The 13,346-nt window shown below is 37.6% G+C and overlaps 1 protein-coding gene across 3 annotated transcripts in view; it reads right to left on the bottom strand.

Annotated features, from left to right (window-relative positions):
• Positions 1-13,346, bottom strand: part of LOC123525884 (probable E3 ubiquitin-protein ligase RNF144A) — a 64,747-nt gene that overhangs the window by 39,752 nt on the left and 11,649 nt on the right. For all 3 annotated transcript variants that reach the window (XM_045305041.2, XM_053537996.1, XM_053537997.1), the window contains exons 2-3: positions 8,363-8,503; positions 4,577-4,681 (exon numbers count right to left, since the gene is read on the bottom strand). In XM_045305041.2, coding sequence (XP_045160976.2) covers positions 4,577-4,681; positions 8,363-8,500 — 243 coding nt within the window. In that variant the 5' untranslated portion in view covers positions 8,501-8,503. The remainder of the gene's footprint in view (positions 1-4,576; positions 4,682-8,362; positions 8,504-13,346) is intronic.

The following is a 13,346-nucleotide window of genomic DNA, read 5'->3' as shown; positions in this document are numbered from 1 at the left end:
AAAATGGGTGTATCTCAGTAACCAATGAAGATACTGATTTGAAATGTCATTTGTGCCATCAGATGGACTCCGACAATCAGGGTAGATAACTTTTGACTGAATTTATGACAAATTACCTCCCTTTATTTTATGTAAACGAATATATCTCAGCAGCATCTAATGAGATTGGTTTTAAATGTTTAAATGTTATTTACGTCTTCCAGGGTAAGGAATAGCCATGTTAGTACAAAAATGCAGCATTTGAACCTAGGACACTCAAACTTGGTATGGAAATTGGCCCCGACTAGGTCAAAAGGGACTGTTACAAGAAAATGTTTATCCTGATGATATTTAATGTGTATGTCTACGTGCTCTATGTCAAAACTTGATCATATCATTTTGAGCAATGGTACTCAGGTGAGCGATACAGGGCCATCATGGCCCTCTTGTGTTACTATAATATAGCTTATTTAGTAACTTTTTTACTACTGGCCGTAGGGAAAAACCGAGAACACTTTTCTGTGGTACAACATGGATGGTACCTCCAATTTTATGTGTATTTTGACATATCTGTACCTTGTAAGAATTTTTTTTCTTTTTGGTTAAATTTCTTCCCTTTGTTGTTCCTGTCCTTTGGACTTATGGCTATATAGAAAACTGATTTCAAAACAATTTTACACAAGAGTCTTGGAAGTGGGAAGACTTTTCCTACCGCAATGATGTCGAGTGATTCGAAAGGTGGCTGTAATTTTCTTGTTTCTTGATAAAAAGTATTGATGTGACCATTCATTTTCTTAGTTAGATCATTTCCTATACAGTGGTTATTGTTTCGTTGAAAAAAAATCGTTTTCAAAATTCAAGCCGATTCTGTAAATGTAACCCGCCAAATTTTGGTTATATCTTGTATGAAGTGTTTATTATTAACACCGAGTCATTCACCGAGGAATGTCAGAATCTCACTCGAATGAAACTGAAAGTAAACTGTGTAATCTAGAAATACATATTCAAATAAATTCAGCGATGGAAGTCAATTTAAACATTGTTAATACATTACATGTTGTTCTTTTATCATAGATAACAATAATTGTGTACCAAATTCCAATTAATCGCATGGTTAATCAGCAGTTTCTTAAAAAAAAAAACCACTTTGCTTTTTGCACTCGAACATGTTGACAATCAAAAACGCTAATTGGCTGAACACAATCAACGAGGTGTATCGGATAATTTGATTTGCTTTCAAACTTCTCGGGAAAATCTCGCAAGTACCTGAAGTAGGAGGAGCTTAAATTATGCTACCGGCGTGTGTTTGTGTATTCGGCACTCGTTATGACACCGTGCAAATTGTCAACAGTCCGGGTAGCACTAATTAGCGAGTGTGGAAATCAAAGAAAATCGGGCGACTTGCATTTCGCTTTGAGGTTAGATTTGAGCGAAGTTTGAAGTTCTAGAGCGCCTATTTCACTCAAGTCGCCCACTCGCGAGAGCCCTGAAGACTAGTGTTCCTTGGGTGACCTTCTACTATATTCCTTCAAATAATTTTGATTCAGCGTAAAACATGGCCCCCAAGGGGTTTTGCTTATTTTCCCTATCTGCCTTTATAGAACTTTGAAAGTCTTTTTGTCAGAAACTGCTGGTCCCTTTTCAAAAGAATTTTACACAAATGTTTCTTGGGTGACCCTTTACCAAATTCCTTCAAATAATTTTGATTCATTGAACAAGAGTGCCAGAATGTCACAATATACGCCCGTCACAGCAAATTTCTTTACTCTAGCACCTGTATTTGCAAATGGAATTTTAATTTTGTGGTTGTTTAGTAATCATTGTAAGTCTTTTGTTTTTCTAAGTCCAAAAAAAAAACTCCTTACCAGGTAGAGATACCTTACAATCACCTAAAAATTTGAAAGTACATCTATGTTGTACCACAGAAAAGTGGTCTTGTTTTTTCCCTACGGTCAATTATAAAAAAGTTACAATATAAGTTATTTATAGTAACAAATAAGGGAAGGTAATCTTTAAAGAAAAAAAAAAAAAAAAAAAAAAATCCAAAAAAAATTGTAAGTCCACACAAAAATCTTTACCAGGTAGAGATTGGTCAAAATACACCTCATAATTGGATGTAGCATGCATGTTGTACTACAAAAAAGTGGTCTCGATTTTTCCCTACGACTAGTAATGAAAAAGTTACAATATAAGCTATTTATAGTAACAACAAAGGGAAGTAATTCTAAAAAGGGAACTGCGCATGACACTTCGTCTCATGATGGTGTATAATTGTGCCAAGTTACATCAAAATCCCTCCATGCATGAAGAAGAAAATGCTTCGGACAAAGTCATTCTTGTATCTGACCTTTGGCCTCTAAGTGTGACCTTGACCTTAGACCTAGGGACCTGGTGCTTGCGCATGACACTCCGTCTCGTGGTGGTGAACATTTGTGCCAAGTTATATCAAAATCCCTCTATGCATGAAGAAGAAATGCTCCGGACAAGGTTTTCATTCTTGTATCCTTTGACCTCTAAGTGTGACCTTGACCTTAGACCTAGGGACCTGGTTCTTGCGCATGACACTCCGCCTCGTGGTGGTGAACATTTGTGCCAAGTTATATCAAAATCACTCTATGCATGAAGAAGATATGCTCCGGACAAAGTTTTCTTTCTTGTGTCCTTTGACCTCTAAGTGTGACCTTGACCTTAGACCTAGGGACCTGGTTCTTGCGCATGACACTCCGTCTCATGATGATGAACAACTGTGCCAACTTTCATCAAAATCCCTCCATGCATGAAGAAGATATGCTCCGGACAAAGTCATTCTTGAATTTGACCTTTGACCTCTAAGTGTGACCTTGACCTTAGACCTAGGGACCTGGTTCTTGTGCATGACACTCCGTCTCATGATGGTGAACAACTGTGCCAAGTTTCATCAAAATCCCTCCATGCATGTAGAAGATATGCTCCGGACAAAGTCTGTGGACGCCGCCCGCCCGCCCACCCGCCCGCCAGGGGCGTTCCCATAATACGTCCCGTTTTTCAAACGGGCGTATAAAAAGTGGCCGCCTAGGGGAGGGGCTCATTTTCCCATAAGGCTATACAGAAAACTTCTTGTATGAAACTACTGGCCTGATTTGAAAATAATTTCATCTGAAGTAACTTTAGAAAATTTCAACTCTATTTTCTCATAATTCTTTTGATTGATCTTGATTATGATTTTTTGACCTTCTTGTCCTTAAGTGCAATGATAACAAGTGAATGATATAGGGCCATTATGGCCCTCCTGTTAGTAACAGTGACCCCAAATACCATACAAAGCTAATTCTTGAGATAAGCTTGCTGTACACAAAGTTTGGTGGCAGTAATGAAGTCCAAACTAAAATTATACAGTGGAATTCACATTTTTGATGATCACATTGAGAAAAAAAATCTAGTTTTAGTAACTGTGACCTTGACCTTGACCCAATAGCATGAAAATGACCTTTTCTATCACATAAAAAAGAAAAAAATTCTTCTTTTATCTCAGTGGGATTTGAACCAACATCCTTCCGTTCCACAGGCAGAAAAATAGCTTTTGGCCCAATGCTATAGACCACTGCGACCTCTGGAATTTTCTAAGTGACGATTAATTATTTGTTTGTTTTGGGTTTAACACCATTTTTCAACAGTATTTCAGTTATGTAACGGCAGGCAGTTGACCTAACCAGTGTTCCTGGATTCTGTACCAGTACAAACCTGTTCTCCGCAAGAATCAGAGGTGGAGGACGAGTAAGTTCTGAAACAATGTCTTTTATCAAATCATCATGGAGAACATAAATTATGGCCTGCCCAAGGATCAAACTTATGACTCTGCAATCTGTAGATCTGTGCTCTCCCTACTGAGCTAGGCAGGTGGGTTAATCAATTATGCTGACCTTGAGCTTGACCCCAATGACCCCATATACAATCCCAACCTTGGTTTTTCTATAAGCTACATATAGGTAAGTTTAGTTTCAATATATCAATGCAAACTAAAGTTATCGAGCGGAAAGCATTTTTTCTATTTTCAGCAACAGTGACCTTGACCTTGAACCTAGTGACCTCATATTCAATCCAAAAACCGTCTCTATGCAAGATACCTATATACCAAGTTAAATTTGAATCGGTCACTCCTAATTCAAGTTATTGAACGGAAACCAAAAGTTGATGCCGCCTGCTAGGAAACCACTTTCAGCAGTCTAATAACCAGTTTTTTTAAAAAACCTGGTTACAAAGTTATTCGATATTTTTCTATTTTTAGCTCTGGCTGCCACTAAAATGGGCCAAGTTGAACCATTTTAACAAACTTGATAGAGGTCCAGGCCAGGATGCTACTGACCAAGTTTGGTGTGATTCTGACCAGCAATCTCAGAGGAGAAAATGTTTAAGTAAAAATGTTGACGCAGGACGCAGGATGACAGACAACAGACCATCCACCTATACTAACAGCTCACCCTGAACAAACGTCAGGTGAGCTAAATACAAATGCAGTGTTTTTTTTTCTTCTAGAAAGCCAATTTATGAGTAGTGCAAATTAAATCAAGTTTTCTTCAAAAAACAATTAAATAAAGTAGTAACAACTTCATACACTTACCTCACAGGGAAGAATTTTTCCTTGTTTTCTACATTGAGCATCAGGACATGTTATAGAGAGAACATTCCCCTCTGTTATCATCACAACTAAATACTGTCGTACACACTGAAACCAGATGAAGCCATAATTTTATTAAATTTGTATTGGTAAATGTACCTACAGCTTTACTTGGAAACAATCATAGGAAACAATCAGTCACATATAATATTGTTACCTGACACTCCTGAGTATACATTACTTTTTCATGTCTGAAAGAAATACAATAATCATACAACTGTCATTTTCTTTGTTGCTGAGTGATCATATTATATAGATCAACTTCCTTCAAACTCATATCGCTCGAATACTTTTCTTGTCTTGAACTCAATGCATGCAAAATCTTGACATTACACATACTGTTCTACTATGGATCACTGAAACAAAGATGCTTGGTCCAACTCTGTTTTTTTTATGTGTAAACCTATTTACCTTCGCCACCAGAAACACTCAAGAAGACTGTTAGTTATTTTAGTTTGAGGACAGTGCCAGGTACAGAAGACTCTCCAATTCCAGAAGCTTCCTTAGATCTTTTGCGTGCCTGGTGTAAAGCACCCATATACTGAGCTCTTATCCCAATATTAGCAATTTTAGTTGGTGGAGCAGGGCTCATATTAATTACCCCTGGTTTCGTACTAAGACAGTATTACCACTGGACCACTGAGTCTGCTCTCCAACTCTGGTCCTGGCAAACATATTACATGTATAGTGTAAATCATTTCTTCCAGTCGAACTGAAACAAGAGCTCGCAGTACACAAAATGCTCCCCCCCCCCAACCCCACCTTGATGCATTCAGTAACTGCACAAGGAACAGAAAGTATTTGGTCACTGTGCACTGGACATTTAACGTACTGAACTCAAATCAATCAAATGTGATCTTAAAGGAAAGCATTCTCTAGTTATTTGGCAAAAAAACGTTCTAAAGTTCTACTGTTTTGGTTCAATGTGACACTGACCTGTGACCTAATGACCTCAAAATCAATAGGGGTCATCTGCTGGTCATGATCAACCTCCCTATCAAGTTTCGTGACCCTATGCCCAAGCGTTCTCAAGTTATCGTCTGGAAACGGTTCAACTGTTTGGGGTCACTGTGACCTTGGCCTTTGACCTACTGACCTCAAATTCAATATGGGTCATCTATTGGTCATGAACAATCTTCCTATCAAATTTCATGACCCTAGGCTCAAGCGTTCTTGAGTTATCATCCGGACACCGTTTAACTGTTCCGGGTCACTGTGACCATGACCTTTGACCTACTGACCTCAACATCAATAAGGGTCATCTGTTGGTCATGACCAACCTTCCTATCAACTTTCATGATCCTAGGCCCAATCGTTCTTGAGTTACCATCCGGAAACTGTTTAACTTTTTGGGGTCAATGTGACCTTGACCTTTGACCTACTGACCTCAAAATCAATACGGGTCATCTGGTGGTCATGACTAACTTCCCTATCAACTTTCATGATCCTAGGCTCAAGCGTTCTTGAGTTATCATCCGGAAACTGATTGGTCTACATACAGACCGACATACCGACCGACCGACATCTGCAATACAATATATCCCTCCTTCTTCCAAGGGGGGCATAAAAACTGCCAGCCAAATCTTGATATTTGAAATCAGGTTGTATCATTAAAACTCTTACTGTTGTTTTAAGCCATGTATTTTAGCAGCCACTGAGATTTGCAATGATTAAAGGTAAGTTATAACAGTCTATATTTACAGGTGATACCCACAAGCCACTCAACATTTGCTATTAAAACTACAAACTGTTTTTGCATTTAGTGGCAAACTGTTTGTGTTTAAAGTTAAAGATAAAGTTGTTACATGTTAAATGTAAATTAAAGAACGGTTGTGATTTCATACTTCTATGAGTATGATGTCCTACTTTCTTTCAGTAAGTATCTGAGGTGTCAAAATTCAGCTTATTGCAAGCCATATGGGGGCAGGGGATAGGAGCCATTGTGGCCCTAAGTCCCTCACCTGAAACTGACTATTTGACCCTGAATATAAACAGGGCTTGAATCTAAGGACTGCCCTATTGCCCAAGGCAGGTGAAAGTGTAGGGCAGGCAGGCAAAAAATCATACTCAGTTGCCCGTTGGGCAAACGAAATACATGAAGAAATAACATCATGTACTACTGTTTTTGCTGCTATTCCTAATTGTTATATTTCATCACATTACCATATTACATTTGGGCAACTAAAAATTGGGTTCGAGCAAGTAAAAATATCATTGAAGTTAGCCTATGGGCAAGCGCTCTTCCGAGTTAAAGTCATTGACAATGATAAGTATGACACACAGAATGGTAACAACTGTGTTTAGTATAAAAGTTTTTTTCTATTTTTAGCTCTGGCAACCCCTAAAATGTCAAGCGGAAACATTTGACCACTACTGAACAGGACCTTACAAACAACTATATTCCCTCTTTTTTTTTTCAGAAATAAAAGCTCTGCACCATTAAAGCAGGTACCATCACTAATTGTGTAAAGTGTTATAATATATACAAAACCTTAAGCATAGTGACAATCCTGTTTAATTATAGACAGTCTGTGGCTAGACTTCGTAAGTGAAAAAACATGATAGTGTTTCCATAGAAACACTATATCAGATTCCCAGTGAACCTTTAAAAGACATACTAAATGCAAAATAGATATTTAGGCTTGTTTCTCTATCCATTTTATAACTACAGATTCTGCTACATAAAACCAGGCAAATGATTTTATTATTGGTTAAAGCCAGCATTATTTACAAATATAAATGGCAGAGACATTTTACAATGTTGCCATATAAAGAATTGGGAAAGACACATTCATTTAGTAGTGTATGAATAATTTCATATTTAGTGTAAAGAAGTATAATGTTAATTTGCCCCTGGTCAACTGACCATACAAACTGTGCACCTATGACTGATTACATAACAAGCAACTGGTAAAAATTCCCTAGAACAATCATCCAATAAAATATATCCTCTATGTCTTTGTAGGTATCATTTCTGAGGAGTCAACTACTTGTTTAAGGAGATGTAACAATGAAATATGTGCATAACTGAAGCATCTAAAGGCAGTAACTCCATGAAAAATTATCCAACCATGTTACCACAACACAGCAAAGACAAGTGCAACAGTTACTGAACTTCATAGTTATCATTGTTCTTAAGTTTCATTGTAATTTGACAAGCAGTTCAAGAGAATAAGCAGCTAGTGATCCCTAACCATTTTTAGTCTCAAGGCAACTATGACCATGAACTTTGACCTCCCGACCCTTAAAAAATTAGGGTCATTACTGGACATTGTTAGTCATGCTTTGAAGGCTGAAGGTTGCAGGCCAAAGCATTCTCCAGATATTAATCCGAAACCATCTTGAGGCCATTATCATGATTATGATCTTGACTCACTGATCCTCTGAACAACAGGTGTCATAATTATACTGACCATAGACAATACTATGAAGTTTGATGGCTATACATCAAGCATTCTCTAATTATTGATCATTTTTAGTATTATGGTCAAAGTGACCTTGACCTTCAACCAACAGACCATATCTCCAGACGTAAGGACAGACGGATGGCCGGAGAGACAGACAGATACACTGTCCTACCAACCAACATGAGCAAATCTGCTTCAGATGGAGCAAAGTAACTAAAAATTTGAGTTTTGTAAAAACACTGACTTTAAAGTGTAAATTTCACAGAAAATATACAAAACTGTTTGCAAATTAAAATGAAACCACAGAGTATACATGACTTACTGATTCACAGTAGATGCAACCACAGTCTTGCAGGGTATAGGTATTGTGTTTGGTGTACTCTGTCAGACACAGCTTGCAGGTGATCAGGGGGTCTATGGCAAGGTCAACAGAACTCTTACTAGCAGAGTATGCTGCCATCACCTGTAAATGAAAAGAGAACTGAGAGCTGAATGTAAAGCTAATGTCTCAATTACACTTTCTCTTACTTCCAGGTAACAACCATTTCCTGATTTTTTTTACCCATTCACAAGTGCAGCTTTACATATACGTACATATTAGTGATTTCCACATAAAATCCTGACTTTAAAGAATAACTACAATAAAAATGTCAAGTAACAGAGAGCATACATAACTGCTTGAGACTGCCACTCCTCGTGACTTGGATATCATAATGTATCCATACTGCTTACTCAGATATAACAAGAGCTGCCATGCTGGATACATCTGAGGCAGCTGGAGCTTTCACTGGACTCCAATGTGGACAAGGATATTCGACAACAGTTAAAGCTAAGTGTATAATATAATAAAAGTACAAAACGTACATAATTTATGGAAAATGTCAGCAACAATAATGCACCATAGATCATATCATGCAGCTAATAGTGTGGAACAACTATTTCAAGTTTGAATCAAATCTATTTAGACTTAGTATTAACTGATATAGAGCAAAAGTGCAACCTGAAACATGAAATTATATGCAAAATGGGGCATAATTCTTTAAATATTGGTGCAAGAATTATGGACCTTGTGTCATATGATGTGGGTGATGATGTGGCATAATCATTTTAAGTCTAAATCAAATCCATTTAGTAACAACAGAGATAAAGTGAAAAAACATCAAAATTAAACTGAAACTCAAACTAAAATCAGGACATAATGTATACATGAAATATCTGTGCAAAATTAATGATGGTTTAGTTTTTGGTGGGACATATAAGGGGATGGGAGGGTAGAAGGGTGTTTGTGCCCAGTGCTGGTGACAGAAGACAGGATACTAAACAGCAAGAAACTAAATGAAACAAACAAAAACAAGAGGGCCAAGATGGCCCTAGGTCGCTCACCTAAGAAACACTCCATAACAGTGTAAAACATGTTTGACCTAGTGATTTCATGGAAACAAATATTCTGACCAATTTTCATTAAGATTGGACCAAAAAATTGATCTCTTGCGATAAAACAAGCATTTTCTTAGATATGACCTAGTTTTTGACCCTAGATGACCCATGTTCAAACTCGACCTAGATTTTATCAAGGCAATCATTCTGACCAAAATTCATGAAGATCAACTGAAAAATACAGCCTCTATCACATACAGAAGTTTTTTCTTTGATTTGACCAAGTGACCTAGTTTTTGACCTCAGATGATCCATATTCAAATTCGACCTAGATTTCATTAAGGCAATCAACCTGACCAAATTTCATAAATATCAACTGAAAAAAACAGTCTCTATCGTATACACAAGATTTTTCTTTATATTTGACCTAGGACCTAGTTTTTGACCTCAGATAACCCATATTCAAAACCGACCTAGTTTTTATCAAGGCAATCACTCTGACCAAATTTCATGAAGATCAATTGAAAAATACATCCTCTATTGCATACACAATGTTTTTCTTCGATTTGACCTAGTGACCTAGTTTTTGACCCCAGATGATCCATTTTCAAAATCAGCCTAGATTTTATCAAGGTAATTATGCTGGCTAAATTTCATGAAGATCAGTTGAAAAATACAGCCTCTATTGCATACACAAGGTTTTTCTTTGATTTGACCTAGTGACCTAGTTTTTGACCCCAGATGACCCATTTTCGAACTTGGTCTAAATTTCATCAAGGCAATCACTCTGACCAAAATTCATGAAGATCAATTGAAAAATACAGCCTCTATCGCATACACAAGGTTTTTACGTGATATGACCTAGTGACCTAGTTTTTGACCCCAGATGACCCATTTTCGAACTCGGCCTAGATTTCATCAAGGTTATCATTCTGACCAAAATTCATGAAGATAAATTGAAAAATACTGCCTCTATCGCATACACAAGGTTTTTCTTTGATTTGACCTAGTGACCTAGTTTTTGACCCCAGATGACCCATTTTCGAACTCGGCCTAGATTTCATCAAGGCAATCATTCTGACCAAAATTCATGAAGATCAATTGAAAAATACAGCCTCTATCGCATACACAAGGTTTTTCTTTGATTTGACCTAGTGACCTAGTTTTTGACCCGAGATGACCCATTTTCGAACTCGGCCTAGATTTCATCAAAGTTATCATTCTGACCAATATTCATGAAGAAGAATTGAAAAATACAGCCTCTATTGCATACACAAGGTTTTTCTTTGATTTGACCTAGTGACCTAGTTTTTGACCCGAGATGACCCATTTTCGAACTCGGCTTAGATTTTATCAAGGTTATCATTCTGACCAATATTCATGAAGATTAATTGAAAAATACCACCTCTATCGCATACACAAGGTTTTTCTTTGATTTGACCTAGTGACCTAGTTTTTGACCCGAGATGACCCATTTTCGAACTCGGCCTAGATTTCATCAAAGTTATCATTCTGACCAATATTCATGAAGAAGAAATGAAAAATACAGTCTCTATCGCATTCACAAGGTTTTTCTTTGATTTGACCTAGTGACCTAGTTTTTGACCCGAGATGACCCATTTTCGAACTCAGCCTAGATTTCATCAAGGTTATCATTCTGACCAATATTCATGAAGATTAATTGAAAAATACAGCCTCTATCGCATACACAAGCTAAATGTTGACAGACGACGGACGACGGACGACAGACGACAGACGACAGACTACGGACGCCGGACATCGAGCGATCAGAAAAACTCACCTGAGCATTGCTCAGGTGAGCTAACAAGAGGGCCAAAATGGCCCTATATCGCTCACCTGTTATCATTGCACTTAAGGACAAGAAGGTCAAATAATGACCTAGTTTTTGAAGGCATGTGACCCAGTTTTATACTTGACATAGATATCATCAAGGTGAACATTCTCAACAATTTTCATGAAGATCTCATGAAAAATATGGCCTTCAGAGAGGTCACAAGGTTTTTCTATTTTTAGACCAACTGACCTACTTTTTGACCGCATGTGACCCAGTTTCGAACTTGACCTAGATATCATCAAGGTGAACATTCTCACCAATTTTCATGAAGATCCATTGAAAAATATGGCCTCTAGAGAGGTCAAAATGTTTTTCTATGTTTAGACCTAGTGACCTAGTTTTTGACCGCAGCTGACCCGGTTTCAAGCTTGACCTAGATATCATCAAGATGAACATTCAGACCAACTTTCATACAGATCCCATGAAAAATATGGTCTCTAGAGTGGTCACAAGGTTTTTCTATTATTTGACCTACTGACCTAGTTTTTGACCGCGTGTGACCCAGTTTCGAACTTGGCCTAGATATCATCAAGATAAACATTCTGACCAATTTTCATGCAGATCCCATGAAAAATATGGCCTCTACAGAGGTCACAAGGTTTTTCTATTATTTGACCTACTGACCTAGTTTTTGACCGCACATGACCTAGTTTCGAACGTGATCTAGATATCATCAAAATGAACATTCTGATTAATTTTAATGCAGATCCTATGAAAAATATGACCTCTAGAGAGGTGACAAGGTTTTTGTATTATTTGACCTAATGACCTACTTTTAGATCGCATGTGAACCAGTTTCAAACTTGACTTAGATATCATCAAGGTGAACATTCTGACCAATTTTCATGAAGATACATTGAAAAATATGGCCTCTAGGGAGGTCACAAGGATTTTCTATTTTTAGATCTACTGACCTAGTTTTGGACCGCAGTTGACCCAGTTTCGAACTTGACCTAGATATCATCAAGATGGACATTCTGACCAATTTTCATGCAGATCCCATGAAAAATACGGCCTCTACAGAGGTCAGAAGGTATTTCTATTATTTGACCTACTGACCTAGTTTTAGACTGGACATGACCCAGTTTCAAACTTGACCTAGATATCATCCAGATAAACATTCTGATCAATTTTCATGAAGATCTTGTGAAAAATATGGCCTCTAGAGAGGTCACAAGGTTTTTCTATTATTTGACCTACTGACCTAGTTTTTGACCGCAGTTGACCCAGTTTCAATCTTAACCTAGATATCATCAAGATCAACATTCGGACCAACTTTCATGCAGATCCCATGAAAAATATGGCCTCTACAGAGGTCACAAGGTTTTTCTATTATTTGACCTACTGACCTAGCTTTGGACCGGACGTGACCAAGTTTCGAACTTGACCTAGATATCATCAAGATGAACATTCTGACCTATTTTCATAAAGATCTTACAAAAAATATGGCCTCTAGAGAGGTCACAAGGTTTTTCTATTTTTAGACCTACTGACCTAGTTTTTGACCGCACGTGACCCAGTTTCGAACTTGACCTAGATATCACCAAGGTGAACATTCTGACTAATTTTCATAAAGATCCCATGAAAACTGTGTCCTCTAGAGTGGTCACAAGCAAAAGTTTACGCACGGACGACGGACGCTGCGTGATCACAAAAGCTCACCTTGTCACTTTGTGACAGGTGAGCTAAAAACAAGAGGGCCAAGATGGCCCTAGGTAGCTCACCTGAGTAACACACCATAACAGTGTAAACATGTTTGACCTAGTGGTTTCATGGATACAAATATTCTGACCAATTTTCATTAAGATTAGACCAAAAATGTGGCCTCTTGAGTGTAAACAAGCATTTTCTTTGATTTGACCTAGTGACCTAGTTTTTGACCCATTCGTACTTGTCCAAGAATTCATAAAAACAAACATTCTGACAAAGTTTTGGGAAGATTGGTGCAAAAAAGTGGCCTCTAGAATGTATACAAGCTTTTCCTTTGATCTGACCTAGTGACTTAGTTTTTGACCCCACGTGGCCCAGATTCGAAATCATCCAAGACTTTAAGATAAACATTCTGACCAAGTTT

This window comes from Mercenaria mercenaria, chromosome 3 (assembly GCF_021730395.1).
Source record: "Mercenaria mercenaria strain notata chromosome 3, MADL_Memer_1, whole genome shotgun sequence".
NCBI lineage: Eukaryota > Metazoa > Mollusca > Bivalvia > Venerida > Veneridae > Mercenaria > Mercenaria mercenaria.
This window is presented reverse-complemented; position numbering and strand designations above follow the sequence as displayed.